Raw genomic sequence first — 19,453 nt, forward strand, 5'->3', positions numbered from 1 at the left:
CTTTTAAATTTTGACTTAAAAGTTTCTTATTCTTTTTTCAGGGGTCACATCCAGCAATGCACAAGGGTTATTCCTGTCTTTGCACTCAGGAATTACTCCTGGCCCTCGTGCTCAGGGGACCATAAAGGATGCTGAGAATTGGAACCAGGAGGGCTGCGTGCAAGGCAAACGCCCTACCCGCTGTACTATCGCCTCAGCCCAAAACAGTTTCGTATTCTATCAAATGCCAGGGTTTTGGTTTTTAACAACTGTATCTGATTCAATAATTCTACAATATTATTCTTTTTATCAAAACTAATTTACCTTTTCAAAGCAAGGATTTCCAAAACAATTCCCACCTAAGTAACAAGGGTTATCACAGAACAAACCAAAAGGGTTATTACAGTTATTACAGGTCAAACAATTTGGGAAATGCTAGAGTACACTTTTTGGGAAGATTTTTCAGCACCGCAATTATATTCAAGTGAGATGACCTCACAAGAATATACATTTTTGCTGCAAATGCTTTCTTAAGATCTCATTGGATGAATATTATTTGGAACATTTTTAAGAAGACATTAAACCCTGAAATATGCACAGTTTTAAGTATATTTTCATGCTCTTCAATATAAAAATACTGTAAGAGTATCAACTTATCAACTACATGCTAGTTTTTCATTGGTGGCAAAAAAAAAAAAACCCACTAAGCTGTTTATCTAGTCACAACTTAGAAAAACTTTTATAATCTGAAATGCTAAAAATACCTAAAAATGAGCTGAAATGATAATACAGCTTACCTTGCATACAGCCAACCACGGTTAGATCCCTGAAGCCCTGCCAAGAGTAATCCCTAAGCAAAGAGCCAGGAGTAAGCCCTGAGCCTCCACTCTCTCCACCAAAGGCAAAAAAAAAAAAAGTCTTCATATACAAATATTGCATTGCATACGTACCTGGCAGAATTCACATGTAACTTGAATTTCATAGGTTGAACAACTTATCACGTCCTCTTTTTCATGGCAAGGTTACTGAAAAACAAAGTGGTTTTGCAACATTAAAAATAGACTGGGGTGCAAAAGGAGAGAGAGATATCAAATTGGAATGCCCTGCCACAGAGGCGGGGTGGGGTGGGAGGGATGGGACTGGGGGTGGGTGGGAGGGATACTGGGTTCATTGGTGGTGGAGAATGGACACTGGTGGAGGGATGGGCTCTCAAACATTGCATGAGGGAAAAACAAGCACGAAAATGTGTGAATCTGTAACTGTACCCTCACTGTGACTCACTAATTAAAAAAGAAATTTTAAAAAAATAATAAATAAATAAAAATAGACTGGGGTGGGGTTGGGGGGATTTGGGGCGAGTGGGTGGGACGGAGCAACAATATAACAGGTAGAGCACTTGCCTTGCATGTGGCCAACCCAGGTCTGGATATCTGGCAACACATATGGTCCCCTGAACACCATCAGGAGTGATTACTGAGCACAGAGCCAGAAGTAAGCCCTGAGCAGCACTGAGTGTGGCCCAAAACCACATCAAATAAAAACAGCTGAGGTAATACAGCAGGTAAAGCACTGACCTTGAATGTGGCCAATCCAAGTACAATCCCATGGATCCCATGACACTGCCCATGACAGGAGTAATTCTTGAATGCAATGCCAGAACAATCTCTGAGCTTTGCTGGCTGTGCCCCCTCGCACTCCCCCCATCCCTCCAAAAAGAAGGCACTGTAGCACTGTCGTCCCTGTTGTTCATCAATTTGCTCAAGCGGGCACCAGTAACGTTTCCATTGTGAGACTTGTTGTTACTGTTTTTGGCATATCAAATACGCCATGGGTAGCTTACCAGGCTCTGCCTTGCGGGCGGGATACTCTCGGTAGCTTGCCAGGCTGTCCGAGAGGGACGGAGGAATCAACCGGATCGGCCATGTGCAAGGCAAACTCTACCCACTGTGCTATCGCTCCAGTCCCCCAAAAAGAATAAAAGCAAAATTAAAATAATTTAAAAAAAAACAAACCATAAACAGCTGAAGGGCTGAGAGGTTGGGGAGAGTGAACAGGGGCCAGGGATACATGCTTTGCTGGCTCAGGGTCATCAGTTCAATTCCTAACACTGTTGAGTACTACTGGGTGTAGCCCTAGGGACCCCCAAAAGCTATTAACAAGGCCCTAGCACCATAGGGCCCTCAGAGTACACATCCTCAGCCCTTTCACGGAACCATCTGCCCTGGTGAGCAAGTATTACTGGGAGTGGTTCTTGAGCCACATGATCACTGCCTGGAAAGTACCTCTCACCAAAAATAAACAAAAACTTTGAGGGTCCATCGATAGCTGAGAGTTAAGAGTGCCTACCCTTCAAACAAAAATTACCTATCAGGAGTTCACACCAGTGGTGCTTAGGGATTACTTTGGATCTCTGCTCAAGAATCACTCCTGGTCACGCAGTGACAGGGATCAAACCTGGTTCAGCCACATACAAAGCAAATGCCTTAAGTCCTATACTATCTCTCCAGTACCAAATACTTTATCTTTAAATATGAAGTCCCAGATTTAAATACAACAGCATAGGCATATTTGCTTATGTATTTTGTTTGATATATCTAACAAAGTGTACCATATTTTGACTACTATAGTAGACTACCAATTTATCTACCAATTAGACTACTGTATTTTGAAAGAGCCTACTTGCCATGCATGTTTATTAAATCAATTACTGTCTTTAATTTTCAGAAGTCATACATACAGATCAGAAACCAATATACTTTACATCATCAATGTCAATACATTACACTATTCAATTAGTGTATAATTGAATCACTTAATCAACATCTAATTAACGTTTTTGAGTTGCATGAAATAATTAAGGTACTAAACTGGATTGACATCAATAAATTTAATTTTTATTTAGCTCAAATTACAGTAATACTTATTAGAAAATACTTCTGATTTTCTATACAAAAAAATTTTCCTGTTGCTATTCTTATAGAAATCTAAAGAATTGGAAGTTTGATACTGGAATCTTTTACTATAATAGATTCCTTGGTAAAATAAGTTTTAGAGTATCTGGGTTAAATAGAATCCCTATATCTCCAAAAGGACATTTCCAAGTCTGCTGCACTTCACATATTTTATTTTACTAAACAGTATCAATACAGTAGATCACTAACATTCTATGGACTGGAATGCTTGGAAATACCTACTTAAATCAGTAAAATATGATTTAATTTAGAACAATCAAGTTCTAAATATTTTTACATTAAAAGCTTAAAATTACTTACCTTTCTAGGTGGTGGGCCATGAGCTTTATTTTCTCTGCTGCCAGGAACTCCTTCAGCTCTCATCAAGTAAGCAGTGTTCCTCAAGTTTCCATCTAAGTGTCCCTATAGCAAAGGAGACAGGCAGGTAAGAGCAAACTCATTACTGAGGTCTAAATAGGTTCATGCAGTTCAAGCCCACATTTTTTCAATATGCTTTAAAATGCATAAGGTATACTTAAAAGAAACATGAAATTGTAACCTAACAACACAGTCACATAAATATTTGTTAACTCAATGAAAGTCAATTTTTTGGAGGGGCTGGAGAGACACTACAGGGGTTAAAGCGCTAGCCTTAAGTTCAATGCCTGTCACTGTGTTTGGGGTTCCCTGAATATTGCCAGGAGTAACCTTGGAGCACAAAGCTCCTGAGCTCTGGAAGCATGGCCTCTGGTGAGGACAAGTGCAAGAACCACAGCAGGCCCCAGAAAGCATCACAACTGTAACTTGTGGCCCTCAGCTGACAGTTATGCATGAAAGCACCACAACCAAAGGAGTGGAACTTTGGCAAGCACCGTGGTCAAATATGCCAACATCACAACCTGATGTACAATCCCAAGCAGGCACCACAGCCGCGTATGTGTGCAACCCTGTTCACTGCAACACCATCATCAGCCATGAAGGGAAGGGGAGAAGAAACTAAAATAATTGAAATTTTTTTTAAAAAATGCTCCATGTCTATCATTAAATACAAAGATGAAAATGTTTTTAAAAATGAAGAGAAATAAAGTTAATTTTGCCTTCCAATATAGTATTTAAAATGTAAAATTTCCTATAAAATCTTCAATGCTAGAAAATGCTATGGCCTCCCAAGACTTCAGGGACAGACACCTAAAACTTTCATAGTGTAAGAACTTCAAGAATGTAAGGCAAGCAAAGGAACCCTGGCAAAAAGGGAAAACTAAGATTAGAAGAGGGAGGGAGTCAGGTCATAGCTGACATTGCTGATGCTTGAGCATCAAATTTCTTATAATGAGATTTAACAATCTTTCTTATGTACATGTTGTACCAGTGTTTTCCAAAGTGGGTGAGACCATTTTTCCTCTCCCACCCCAGCACCAGGGCCCACTGAGGTAGTCGTAGCCAGTCTGCCTGTTTATTTTAAAGAAGATGATTTTCAGGGACCAAAATAACTGTACAACAGGTGGGCAACTGCCCTGCCCAAGGCAGTCTCAGGTTCAATCCTTGGCACCCCATATGGTTCCCCCAAACCCACCTGCAGTGATCACTGAGCACAGAACCAGAACTAAGTACTGAGCATCACTGGATGTGGCCCCACAACTAATAAAAAGAAGAAAAAATAAGAAGATAGATTTTGGGGATTGGGGTTCCAAAAATAACTTTTTCCCCCTGATGGCCTTCTACCAAGGGTAGGCTATCAAATAAGTTTGGAACCTCTGTTACACCATAGTATCTCATCCACAGGTTCTGTCCCTGTGTATGTACTGCTAACTTAGAAAAATGTAGCTGACTTCCTTTACACCCACATCTACACCCGTATCAGCCTAAAATTTGTTTCAACTATGACAGAATGACAGAAAATTATTAGCAACAGTATTTTGGGGTATTGTTTTGGGGCGACAGGCTTACTCGTGGCTCTGTGCTCAAGGATTATTCCTGGTAGGCACAGGGGACCATTTGGCTACTTGGGACATAACCCTGTGAGCCACATGCAAGGCAAATGCCCTGCCCTCTGTACTACTGTTCTGGCCCCCATAGTAACAGTGTTTTGAGTAACATTGAAAGTTTCTTTCTCTCAAACAAATGTTAGTCCAGAACCATGATCATTAGAATTCAGACTCTGTTTTCTTATTTTATATTATCAAAATATGGTCCCCACCCCTTTTGGTTTAAAATTACTCAGGAGCCAGGATTGGAGTGATAGCACAGTGGGTAGGGCGTTTGCCTTGCACGCAACCGACCCGGGTTCGATTACTCCGTCCCTCTTGGACAGCCTGGCAAAGCTACCGAGAGTATCCCGCCTGCACGGCAGAGCCTGGCAAGCTACCCGTGGCATATTCGATATGCCAAAAACAGTAACAACAAGACTCACAATGGAGATGTTACTGGTGCCCGCTCAAGCAAATTGATGAACAATGGGACTACAGTGCTACAGTGCTACTCAGAAATCAAAGAGAATACAGAGGGTAAGGCTCTTGCCTTCCATGCAGAGGAAGCTGGCTCAATCTCTGGAACCACATATAGTTCTCCGAACATCACCAAAGGTCACTCCTGGGTACAGGATTGGAAAGAGCCCCTGAACATTGCCAGATGTGGCCCCAAAACACCCAAAAATGAAATAATTACTCTGGACCAGAAAGACAGCTCAATGAACTGGAATACATACTTTGCACGCAGAAATCCCAGGCTCAATCCTATAGCCAATCAAACCCGCAAACATTACCAGAAGTAACCTTGGAGCACTGGGCTAAGTGCAATCCTCAAGCAACATGTGCGAGGCCCAAAAATAAATCAATCAAATAACTGATTATTATATTCATAGCTTGGGTTTCTTTTATTCCTATGAATTCAAATTCTACTTAAAACTTAAGTGGATCTGGAGCTGGAGCAATAGCACAGCAGATAGGGTGTTTGCCTTGCATGCGGCTGACCTGGGTCTGATTCCCAGCAGCCCATATGGTCTCCCGAGAACCACAAGGAGTAATTCCTGAGTGCAGAGCCAGGAGGGACCCCTTAGCATCGCCGGGTGTGGCCAAAACAGGGAAAAAAAAAACTGGAGTGGATCTAGAAAATGAGGTATTTTGCTAACAGGTATTAAGTCACCTTTATAAATCTTCTTATTCACTAGGTACTATTTGATGACTAAGAGAGTAAGTTTTCTTCAGAAACATCAAAAAGCATGATAAAATCAAATTAAATAATGATTGAAGAGCTAACATATCTGATTAGATGCAGGAGCGAGAATAAGAAATCAGCAATAGCTTCCCTTTTAAGGAAACTTCACAAATTTCAAAGGGAACTTCTATCCACAGGACCACAGCCCAGAACTTAAGTCACATGAATGCACTAGACATCAGGGAAGCAAGGAAATACAGTCTTTATTCTGCTGTGTGTCCAATTAAATATTAGACTTCTAATGTAAGAAAAGAGAAGATAATAAAGGCTGGTGAATAATGAAGTTGTTTTCTCAACATATTCATCTATTTAGTCTATCATGGGCCATTCATATGTCTTCTTTGGAGAAGTATCTCTTCAGGCCTTTTACTCATTTTTTTTCCCTTTTAAATTGGGATTTTGTTTTTGTTTTTTTGTTTAAGTTGCATGAGCTCTTCATATCAGCCCCTTGTCAGGTCTATGATGTGCAGATATCTTCCACTTATTTGCAAGGCTGTCTTTTTCTTTCTGTAGTAGGTTTTATTTTTTTTTTCTGTTGTTATGTGATAAAGATTTTTAATCTGATGTTGTCCCATTTGTTCCTGCTTCTGTTTCCTTTGCCACTGGAGTGGAGTCTCCAAATACATGTCTGATGTTGAGATCCTGGAGTGTCTCACCTATGTTTTCATCTACTTTATGTTTTTGGGTCTTATATGATATCTCAAATTCTTAAGCAATTTTGAGTACTGGATCTTGAAAATTTTTGTTTATTTTGCATGGTTGTTGGAATGATCTTGTAGAAAAACCTTACTAGCCTACTAAACAGAGCTTTCAAATGCAGAAGGTCCAGGCCAGAGCAATAGTACGGAGGGCAGGGTGTCTTCCTTGCACAGAGTCTACCCAGGATCTATTCCCAACATCCCATATGGTCCCCCGGGCACCACTAGGAGTGATTTCTGAGTGCAGAGCCAGGAGTAACCTCCCTGAACACTTCCAGGTTTGGCCCCCAAACAAAACAAAAAGCAGAAGGTCCTACCAGTGGCCAAAGAGTAAAAAAAATGTTCATAAAAGCTTCTATAAATATGCAAAGCCAATCTGTATGTGACAGAAGGGGAGAAATATTTGAAGACCAGAAAAACAATGCAAATGGCTGTAGTTGGGGAGGATAAATTCACATAATCATTCTAAAAAAATTTAACAGAGCACAATTATGTAAGTAACGAAGTACACATGGTGGGAAGTTCAGTTACCAATCACATTAGAAAAAGGCTGCTGATCCCTAGAGAAAGATGCTAAAAGGAAAAGACTTTACCACTAATTTGAAAACTATTATTACACCATTTATGAATGTGAGAAATTTTCCTACTGCAGACTGTTGGGGAAAATAGAGTTGCACTTTACACCGAATAAGTTTGGCTTAAGAGCCATAATTGACATGAATACCAAAAGACAGATTCACATTTAAAGCTGGCAACAAAATTCTATTTCTTATGCAGACTGTTCCTTAAAGGATTTTGGATCAGAAAAGGATTCATATCTATACAAATGAACTATAAATGAAGGAGCAATTCAAAGCACAGGGAGCTCACTGGGACCATGGAAAAAAGGTTCACCTCTTCTAGACAGTTAACTATGCAAATTGCTTCTTTTAAGGAAATGCTTACTACTTTTTTATAATTAGAAACAGATGATCTACAGAACCTATAATATGCCATACTTCCCCACCCTTACTACTGCTTATGTATTTGTAGTATTTGGATATATCTGTATATGTATAAATATGTATGTATGTGTATACACACACACACACGCCATCCTTCCTCATTCTCCAAATTCAAAAGAAAACTGTACTTCCTCACCTAACCCATACTAAATCTTATTACAATGGCCAGAATGATAGTACAGTGGATAGGGTGTTTGCCTTGCATGAGGCTGACCTGGGTTCAATCCCCAGCATCCCACATGATTCCCCAAGCAGGGGCAAGAGTTTAACTACAAAAATTAGTGCTCTTTTAGAATGCTCAATACATGGTATTTTGTGATGTAGGAATAAAAAGTAACTGAAGGACAAAATAGTTCAACTGTCTGAGACAAGGCTGTGACTCAAGGCTTCAAGGGCAGAGGCACTTTACCCACAGTTTTCTCTGTGCTATCATTATCCTCTTGGTCAAGCTCCACAAATACAAGAAATGATTCTAGGCTCACGATCATTAAAACAACAAACAGAGAACTTAAAATGTGTACCAATTAATTAGAAAGTCTTCATTTCCTTCCAAGATTAAAAGTACCTTTGAGTTTCTATACAAGGAAAATCTTCAATGATATGATTATCATAAGCCCCTGCAGTAAAATAACAAAACATCAGCTACAAGGGTGCTGAAACAAATACATGAAGGGGCCCGGGGACAGCTCGGTTGCTGAGTGCCTGCCTTGCCAGCTAGAAGCCAGAGAAGCTTCAAGTTCAATCCCTAGCACCACCCCCAAAAGCCCAAGTGTGATCCCAGAGGCTCTGTTGTTTGGGCTCTCCAACACAGGGTAACCAAGTATGTGCCAGCACCACAACCAAATGTGAAACCCTAAGGGAGTGCTAACCAAACTGTGTGTAAGAACCACAACTAAATGTGCATAACTCCCATCAGAGCAGAAATAAAAAGGGGAGGATGAGGGCTAAAAAAAAAAAAAAGAAAATATAAATAAAATACATAGTCTAGTGCATGGAACCTCAAATACCTATGAATGTATTATAAGTTTTTTAATATTTTTATTTTACTGCATTTTACTTTTACTTGACTAAATGTTTGCTTCCTTAATGCTTAATTATTCCCAATCTTATTTTTAAAACCAGAAGCTTAAAACCACATGTTTAACCTTTAGAAAAATTTTATTCATCAACACGTTGATGCCAGTGCTGCAATTTGTGTTTCTTGCCATTCGATGGCTTCATTAAATAAATCCTACTTTCAACAAATATAAATTAAAATTTTGAAACTGTCAATAAGTAAGTTAATTTTCAACTATATAGCAGATTTTTCTCTTGACCAACCAATTTAACAAACTATTGGACATATTCAGTGATATAGTCTAACAATGTGGCATTAAAGTTCAAGCCTCCACTGGTTCATGCCAGCATCAATGTGCTATTTTCTATTTTTTTTTAAATAAGAATTTTATTTTATTGAAACACCATGTGAAAAATTACAATGCTTTCAGGATTAAGTCTCAGTTATACAATGCTGAAACAACCATCCCTTCACCAGTGCCCATATCCCACCACCTAGGAGAAAAAAAAAAACAAAACCAGTACACCTCCCATCCTGCCCCCCGACACACCCCCCCCCCCGCCCTGTAACTGATAATTTCACTTTACTTTCTATTTACTTTGGTTACATTCAACATTTTAACAAAAACCTCACTACTGTTGTTAGGAATACTCCACTAGAGTCAAACCTGTTGTGAAGAGATATGAGGTCTTGGTTTTGGATTTCTGTACTTTAGCAACGAAGTCCTGGGAGATTTCTTCCAGATATTGGATCACTACAAGCTTGTAAATCCCATCTGTGGTCCTCATCATATGGCAGTCACCATGCCCTTCACCCCCGGCAAGGAAGATGTGAGAGTGAGAAATACCACAGATGGGATTTACGAACTGCAGCAATAGGACGAGAGGGTGCTCTTGGGAAGGTGGGCGGCACAGGCCCCTCCTGCCGCCGAGATGTGATCCCGGGGGCCACATGTGTGCAAACTCTCTGCAGCTACACGAACGTGACCCAGACCCAGCTAAACTACTTTCGGTATGGGCAGCTCCTTGCAGAATGTCTCCAGACTGAGAACTAAGCCGCGGCCCAATGCCTGCCCAGGAGGGGAAAGGTATTTCTCAATGTGCTATTTTCAATGAACTGTATCTCTTACAGTTATTTGATATATGTTCACTTCATCAATGTAAGGAAATCATTACAATCCAAAAAGCAAACTTAGCGATAAAGTTCCTCAAACTTGTAGAACACATAAAAAGCAACCTTATTTTTATTGCTTTTGTGGTGCTCAGATCTTATTACTGGCTCTGTGCTCAGCGATCACTCCTCCAACCGTGCTTGGAGACCGTGCCTAATGTCTGCAGCAAAGCAGGTGGACTTTGTGCAAGACAAGAGCCTTAATTATCAAGGCAAGAGCCTTACTATCTCTCCCTGGCTCCCTTTTCAAGATTGTATTTGTGAAAGTACAGTCTCAATATGTTAAGTGATACCAGTTCAAAATCTCGTTTTCTTTAATAGAAATACAAGTATCCTAGCCCTGCACCAGGCTGTCTTCACTGGGGCACCTCGGAGGGGGGCGGGCTGAGTTTCCCTTCCCGCCCCAAGCAGAGCCCCAGCAGCCGAAAAACTCCAGAACCCAGCCACAGGCATGCTCAAGGCCACTGTCCACACGCTCGGATGACCCTCATCCATGAAGGAACCGACAGAAGAACCCAGGTGTGTGGGACCCACGGCTGAAATCTCCAAGCCTGCTTGGATCAGGACTGGGCCTCCTCCACCCAGATCCCCAGTTTTCCGATAGCTTGGCAGCTACACCACAAACTGCCCCTGGTGCCATATAATTAATATCAACAGCCAACATCCAGAGCCTATAAAACAAAGCTCCCAGAAGAGAATGATGCAATTTTTCCTGGAGCACGCAGCCACATTTGCAGCCATGTGACCTCTTTATTTTTATTTTTACATATATTTTTAACTCCCCTCCACCCCCCCACCCCCCATGCACGGCAGAGCCTGGCAAGCTACCCCTGAGGTATTTGATATGCCAAAAACAGTAACAACATGTTCTCCATGTTCCTGGAGTGAGCAGATGCCACTGGGCTAAACTAGCACACGACAGGGACAATGAAGACGTTACTGGCGCCCACTCAAGCAAATCACTGAACAACAGGATGACAGTGATACAGTGACAGTGATACAAATATCCAAATTTTCTAGCTAAAACTTCATTTCCTGAGTCGTGAATATTAGATGTCTAGGTAACGTAAGTTAAGCAGGTTTCTGTTCTATTTTTGTATTTTAAACTGGTAATAGGATATTAGAAATACAAAGAATTTACAGTCTAATGGTTATGAAGGTAAGTAATGCTTAAATACCAAATTTTTACTATGAATATTTTTTAGATTTGGAAGCCATCAGTCTATTTTATAATGTTCAGAACTTTATTTTTGCTTAAGGTAGAAGCACCAGAAGTAGTTTATTTTTCATTAACAATTTATCATTTTAAAAATAAAAGTAAAAGTAAAATTTATGTGGACTAGAGAAACAGAACAACAATAGGATGCTTTCTTTGCACACAGCCAACTCAGGTTCAATCCCCCAAGAACCACATATGGTTCTCTGATCCCTGCCAGGAAAGATCCCTGAGTAAGCTCTGAAGCACCGCCAGGTATGGCCTAAATACCCCTCACCCCCCAAAATAAATAAGTCACAGTCCACCAAGAGTTAAAAATATACAGTTATCACTGCTATTAAGAATACATCAACAAGAGCTTGGAGCAATAGTACAGTGGATAGGGAACTTGCCTTACACACAGCTGATCCGGTTTGGGTTCAATCCCTTGCAACCCATATTGTCCCTCGAGCCCTGCCAGGAGTGATCCCCAAGCAGAGCCAGGAGTAAATACTGAGCAACGCTGGGTGTGACTCAAAAACCAAACGAAACAGAGTGTATCAATAGTAGTACCTCATATTAAGAGGGCACAAAACGGGGGTTGGAGCAATAGTACAGCTGGTAGGGTATTTGCCTTGTACAGTTACCTGGATTCAATTCCTGGCATCCCAAATGGTCTTTCATGCTTCACTGGGAGTGATCCCTGAGCACAGAGCCAGGGAGGAGTAAGCCCTGAGCACTGCCAGATGTACACTCACCCCCCCGCCCCGAAAAAAAGGGCACAAAATAATAGAGCATATATAGATTATATATTCCCACAACACTGATGAGCTCAACTTCCTCCTCCTCTCAAAGTCCATCAATGTTCACATAAGTCAAAGAGGTGAAAGACTATTAGAAGCTAGCCCTCAAACCAACATCCATATTTCAACTATCATTAAACTTCCCTTAGAAATGATAGTAGACACCACAGTTGGGAAGTGATGGTGTAGTTATACTGTCACTGTCATCCCGTTGCTCATCGATTTGTTCGAGCGGGCACCAGTAATGTCTCTCATTGAGAGACTTATCGTTACTGTCTTTGGCATATCCAATATGCACGGGTAGCTTGCCAGGCCCTGCCGCATGGGCTCGATACTCTCGGTAGCTTGCCAGGCTCTCCAAGAGGGGCAGAGGAATCAAACTCGGGTCGGCCGCGTGAAAGGCAAACGCCCAACCGCTGTGGTGTAGTTATACTAGTTAAAATAATTAGTAAAGAAAACTCCAAGACCTCTAGGGCCAAAGCAGCAGCTGCAAGCAACTGTCCAGCCCAGAAGCTGAGCATCACAGTGAGTGGTCCCTGGGCCCTCAGGCACTGCTTGAGAAGCTGGGAAGAACCAGCCCCAACCCCCAGAATAAAAAAAAAAAAATTGGGGGCGGGGGGCGCCACACCTGGCAGTACTCAGGGTTTATTCCTGGCTCTACACTCTGGAGTCATTCCTGGTGGGCTTGGGGGAACATATGTAGTGCCGGGGATCAAATCCAGGTCAGGCAAGTGCAAAGGAAGCAGCCTACCTGATGCATGATCTTTCTGGCCTCAGAATAAAATATTTTTTAAAATGAAAAAAATCAGGAGAAATATGGTATTTTAACATCTCTTTCATAATGAGGATGAGAAAGTGGAAGGTCTCACCCAAATGTTTCCAGTGGGACTGGTGAAATACTTTTAAAAATCATGTATTTTATCACAGAATCACAATCTTATCTCAAAATATGGTGTGCTATATACCACATTGTGTTTTATATAGAAAAAAGAATGACTTGAGGATGAGCATATGGAACAAGATATTCTCTCATACAGACATGATAATTCTAAGGTCTCAAGTTAGGCTCCTAGGGAAAAACTAACCTTATTGCCAAAGTAAATAAATGGCTTAGACCACTTTCAAATCGTCTATCACATACATATGCCTGAAAGTCATGTTAAATTATTTCTGAGTAAATTTTATTTATTTCGAGGAAGAGGGGTTGGTGGCACGCTGGTTCAAGAATGATGCCTAGAAGTGAACCATACATGGTATGAGGGATAGAACTGTCAGCTGCCTGCAAAGCAAATGCCTTACTTAGCTCCAGTACTATTTTCTGGTCCTCTGAATGAACTTTAACAACACAGTTACCACACCATAAATGAGTACTAAGTTCTTGACACTCTTTTTTAAATGTTTTTGGGGGTATCAGGGGTTTGCACCGAGAAGCCCTGGCTTAGTCCTGGCTCTGTGCCCAGGGACCACTCCTGGCAGGGCTGAGGAGACCAGGAGTGGTGCTGGGGATCGAATGTCCTACCACTGAGTTACCTCTCCAGTCCAAGTTCTTGACACTTCTAAGCACTAAATATATATTGTCTGAACACTTACAATAAAATTATGAGTTTAATACACTTAAAGATAAAAGAACTGGGAAACAAGAAGTTATATAACTTGGCAAGGTAACCAACTGGTGATAATTTGTTTCCTAATAATTATCCTAAAATACTGATTATGAAATTACATATGCTATAAGATACCGAGGAAACAGCAGCTCAGTAAAATTTGCTATAAAACACATTATTTCAAGTTACTGATATGGAAATGTCATGGGGGGATGGAGCGATAGTACAATGGGTAGGGTGCTTGCTTTGCATGCAGCCCAACCAGGTTCAATTGTTGACACCCAGGAGTAATTGCTGAGTGCAGACCCAGAAATAACCCCTGAGCACCATAGGAAGTGACAAAAAAATTAAATAAAAATGTTATGGGGCTGAAAAGACAGTACAGGAGTTAAGCACTCCAACCACATTTGATTCCTACCATGGCATTTGGTTTCCAAAGCATGGCCAGGAGTGATCCCTGAGCACAAAGCTAAGAGTAAGCTCTAAGTACCACCAGGTATGCTCCCATCCCGCCCCAAGTAAAAAGCAAGTTAAGGGGGTGGGATAAAAAAAAAAAAAAAAAACACAAAACTATTAATTTGGGATATGCCAAAAACAGTAACAATAACAGGTCTTATTCCCCTGACCCTGAAAGAGCCTCCAATCATTGGGAAAGATCAGTAAGGAGAGGCTGCTAAAATCTCAGGGCTGGGACTAATGGAGACATTACTGGTGCCCACTCGAGTAAACTGATGAACAAGATGACAGTGATAGAGACAGTGAATTTGGTAAGACAGAAATCCTAAATTCTGTAATTCAGAAAGTAGCTCTCACATATCAAGTATCATAACTGATCTAATGTGCAAATTATGTAAAAGTACCTAATATATTGGAAGGATTGCTAGTATTAGATTGTCAAAAATGTCAGCAATCTTTTAAGAAACAAAGTCAGCAAACTGACAGAAAATACTGTTAAGAGGATAAAGGTCACTGACAAACAACTGGACTGAGATGGTTAAATGAAAGTAAGAAATAACATAACTTTTTCCACCAATAATTCTCAATTAAGTAAACTTACTGTCATCACCACTCCAGAGTTGCTTACATTATGACAAAATTGGTGCATTCAGGTTCTGATTAACACTATAAACTTACTCTGCACAATGCTTTGGAAAGGCAAAAATTTGGTTTACAAATGTAGAGACATTTACATCTTTTGACCTAATCTCATTTGAAGTTGAAATTCTGTAGAAACTGGGGCTGAAAAAAATAGGCAGGGTACTTGCCTGGCACGCAGCAAACCCAGATTCAATCCCTGGCACCACAAAGGGTCCCCTGAACTATACCAGGAATGATCCCTGAGCAAAGTCAGGCATAAGCCCACGAGTAAGTCAGGTGTGATCCAAAACTGGAAAGAAAAAAATAATAAATTTATACAATTCTAAGAAAAAAAATCTATATGCACAGCAACGCTCGATTAAGTGTTAAAATGGGCAAAAACTGAAGAGTTGTGAGCCTGAAGAGAGAACACAGCAGATAAGAAACTTGCCTTGCCAAATTGGGTTCAATCCCCAGTATTGCACAGGGTCCCCAATGCTGCCAGGAGTGATTGCTGAATGCAGAGTCAGGAACAACTCCTGAGAATCTCCAGGTGTGGTCCCAAAACAATAACAACAACAACAACAACAAAAAACTCAAATAGTTGTTTTGCTGTTGGGCATTTAATACTGAGGAAAGTTTTAATAGTTACTTGGTTAACTATAATGTAAAACCATTAAATGCTGGAACGGTAGAAAACAGGGAAAATTAAGTTTATAAGAATAAAATAAGGCTGGGGAAATTGCTCAAGAAGCAGAGCACTGGCCTAGTATAAGCAAGATTCTGAGTTCCCCGAGCACGAAATGCCAGTCCTCCATCACTTCTAGGTATAGCCCAGACGATCCCCAAAGACTGTCAGAGGTGGCCCCTATAAAATAAATAAAAATATAAAATTCTATAAGTCTGTAAAAACTGTAAAAACTTTATGTACAAATAAAAAAGCAACAAAAATAACAGATACTTGTTAGAAGGGTAAAAGTGGAGTTGATCTCTTGTAATACTCTAACAAGTGTTCAATAAATAAAAATATACTAGACCAAATATTTGAGAAAAAAATTATGAAGCTAAAGGAGAAAAGCTATAAAATTGCAATGGCAAAACTTTAGCTTTTTTTGACAACTAGACAGCATTCTCAACCTGGCTTTTCCTACGGATCTTACTGAGGATGTCTGTGGTGATATGCTATTATTCCTTGGTATTTAAACTGAAAAAAGAGGTTCGGCCTGATTAAAATACAGAATGTATATACATATGTGAACAGGCCTACCATCATGGTCATTTTATTTACACCCTTTTTGTGCCTGAAAACTATTGTTCTTAACTTCTGTGGGGACCAATATGAGAAGGGGAGGCAGTCAGGAGTGATAGGCAACTCTACTGGCAGTGCTCGGGGCCACTGGTACCAGGGATCAAACCCAGCACAGGTACCAAGAAACATGTGGCTCTAACATTTGAGTCACATCACCAGCCTGCAAAACATAACTTTAATCATTGACAAATACCAAAAATGAAAAAGTCACAAAATATATTTTCAAATGTAGGGGCTGGAGAGCAGCCTTGCACGTGGCCAACCTAGCATGGATCCTGACACCCCAAATGGTCCTCCGGACTAACAGGGGTAATCCCTGAGGACATAGCCAGGGGTAACCCCTGAGCACTGCTGATTTGATCCAAAAATCAAAAAGGGATTTACCAGTTTCAACATTATTCAAACTAGGTGAAACTATTTATTATATCGTATATGCACACAATTAGCTACTTGTAATGTAATAAGTAAAGTGATTTCAATTCCTGTTTGCCTAAAGAGCCACAAACTTCCTAATACTTCCATGAAGCTATTACACCTTACTCTTAAAACTTTTGAACCTTAAGTTTAAGAAACAAAATAAAAAATAAAATGTTTTGTGGGATTCCCTTCCCTGAGATATGAAAAGATCACTACTATTATTACCCTGTCGTAAAGATCACATTAAGAAAACATATACCATATTTTAAGTAATTTCTTAGCCTCAATGATTACTTGTATGGATAAACACAGAAAACAGCTGATAATATTTTATCATACGCTCTAGAGGATAGTATAACTAAATTTTTTTTATTTATGAGTACCATTATGGGCTGGAGAGAGAGCACAGCAGTAGGGCATTCGCCTTTCACGCAGCCGACTTGTGTTCGATTCCTCCGCCCCTCTTGGAGAGCCCGGCAAGCTACCCAGAGTATCGTGCCCAAACAGCAGAGCCTGGCAAGGTACCCGGGGCGTATTCGATATGCCAAAAACAGTAACAATAAGTCTCACAATAAGAGACATTACTGGTGCCCGCTTTAACAAGTCGATGAGTACCATTATACTATTATTCATCAGGTTTTAAACAAGAGAAGTCCTGGTGAACATTTAGCTTTAAATAGGGAAACTTTTACTTTATCTTCTCTAAAGACATTACAATAATAAATATCAGTTTTAAAAAAATACCAACTTGCAGACATTGTTCATATTGGAAAGAAGAGTGAAAACAAAATCAGTGGAAATAACATGTAATTGAGCCTATTTTCCTGGTCTAACATGATTTGCAATTTAATCTACCATCAAGGAACAAATTATTGTTAACTTTTCCAAAATAGAAAAATTTGGGCAGATTGAGGAAAAAAAGAACCCTGATTTCTTGAGTTAATGTTCATTTTAGATGTTCTATGTACAGCATATAATTTTTGATATGATTTCTATGTAGCTTCCAAATCCTGATCATCAATAAAAAGCAATTATTTGTAAAAGAGATGTCATAACCATTTCTGCGACTATCTTGTTTTAAAAGTAGGAAACAGCTTACTTGACATGTATTGGCAGAAATTTAGAGAGAGCTGGAAAAAGTAAAGACAGCCATGTTACAAGCCTGACCAGCACTAAGGTTAAGGTCCCTCCAAGTGCATACAAAAGAAAAATAAAAGTAGGAAACAGATACTTTGAGTAAAACACAAAATGTAGGAATTGTTAGATTACATATCTAACAGATAATTTATAATATGAAATATGAAATAAAGTTTTTGAAAAGTGGTTTAAAAACAATTTTCATGTACACTACTGAAGGGGGACAGGTGTTGGAACATGGTATGACTGAAGCCTGATCCTGAACAACTTTGTAACCGTGTTTCTCTCAGAGCTTCAATAAAAAAAATTTTTTTTTCGTTTTCCAGCCAAAGATTTCCACCTGTGAGACCCTGGGTTTGATCCCCATCACTGGGGGGGAAAAATTCCAGGAAAAGTTACCAAAGCTACACAATGCATTGTGCATCTCAAAACAAGCACGCAAACTTTCCTTTAAATTCCTTGCTTGCTAATAATTAAAATACAAAATGCCTGGTGCCTTTTTTTTTTTTTTGCTTTTTGGGTCACACGCAGAGATGCTCAGAGGTTTCTCCTGGCTCTGCACTCAGGAATTACCACTGGTGGTGCTCGGGGGACCATAGCTTTCAGTGCTCAGGAGATGATATGGGATGCTGGGAATCCAACCTGGGTTGGCCAAGTGCAAGGCAAACACCCTACCTGCTGTGCTATTGCTCCAGCCCCAGCAGTTGCTAATTCTTGAGTGTGGAGCCCTGGGTTAGATGTTTGGCACCTCTAAACACATTTCCCCCCAAAGTAAAAGCTTAAATTACTACAATATTGGGTTTTAAATAACTGAATTTAATGGCAATAGCATTGGCCCAAAGGCAGATTGAATGTCTTGGGAAAACACACACATCAGCATAAAACTTGTAAAATCTTTACATCTGAAGACCAGGATTCTTTGTTATTACTTAACTGCTGATGCACTTAAAAATCCAGGTCCTTAATTGTTTCTTTTTTGCAAGTGTGGGACCAAATCCAGGTCTCATACACGCAAGAAATGGGCTTTACCATTCAGCCACCTCCCAGACTTTTAAATTGTTTCTTGAGCTGCGGTATGGGGGGTAAGGGAGGGAGGCGCACTGATAACAAATACACTTTACCGGAAATGTTCCTGCAGTTCTGAAGAAAAGAGTTCTCAGACCAATGTCACAAATTTAAATACGAGATATTACTGCTACAGAATGTCTCATTCAGGGCCCTTAATCGCAGGCCTAATACTTTAACACACGTCTCATATTCCTCTAGGATTGAAGACACACCTATAATTGCCACTACTGACAATGCCCATGATTATGAATTTCTCCAAGTAGGTCAACATATGCGCTCAGAACTGTGTGCTTTGACTTAAAATATATATATATATATATATATCTCCATTTAAATTTAATGCACTTCCACTGTTTCCACTGTTTTCCTCTTTTTAAAGTTCCTAAGAAATGATCACTTTCACATAATAATTTAGGGATTGGTCAATCGGCCTGAAAAAAAAGTCCATCAGGAGCAATAAACCCTTTCACTCCAGCATATTCTAGCGTCGGTTCCAAGAAATAAAGACAAGACACAGACACAGACAGACACACACACACACGAAATCCTGCTCCACACACACATACACGACACCACTGCTCCCCAGAACATCAATGGAAGAAGGTACAGCCTATTTCCCTACAGCTCTGCAGTGCATCCGGAGAGATAAAAATAAAAATAATATTTTTTTTAAAAAATAAAAGGTGAGGGGAGTGGGGGGAATGCCAGAATCAATGCATCCACACCTCGGCCCCGCCCAGCGGAGAGAAGCGGGGGGCGGGGGGCGGGGAG

General features: G+C 40.2%; 1 protein-coding gene across 1 annotated transcript in view; it reads right to left on the reverse strand.

Annotated features, from left to right (window-relative positions):
* ATF2 (activating transcription factor 2) overlaps nucleotides 1-19,453 on the reverse strand; it is a 78,674-nt gene that overhangs the window by 58,443 nt on the left and 778 nt on the right. The window contains exons 2-3 of the mRNA XM_004601172.2: nucleotides 3,252-3,353; nucleotides 930-1,004 (exon numbers count right to left, since the gene is read on the reverse strand). Of these exons, the coding sequence (XP_004601229.1) occupies nucleotides 930-961 (32 nt within the window). The 5' untranslated portion in view covers nucleotides 962-1,004; nucleotides 3,252-3,353. The remainder of the gene's footprint in view (nucleotides 1-929; nucleotides 1,005-3,251; nucleotides 3,354-19,453) is intronic.

The sequence above is a fragment of the Sorex araneus genome, chromosome X (genome assembly GCF_027595985.1).
Source record: "Sorex araneus isolate mSorAra2 chromosome X, mSorAra2.pri, whole genome shotgun sequence".
NCBI classification, from domain to species: Eukaryota; Metazoa; Chordata; class Mammalia; order Eulipotyphla; family Soricidae; genus Sorex; species Sorex araneus.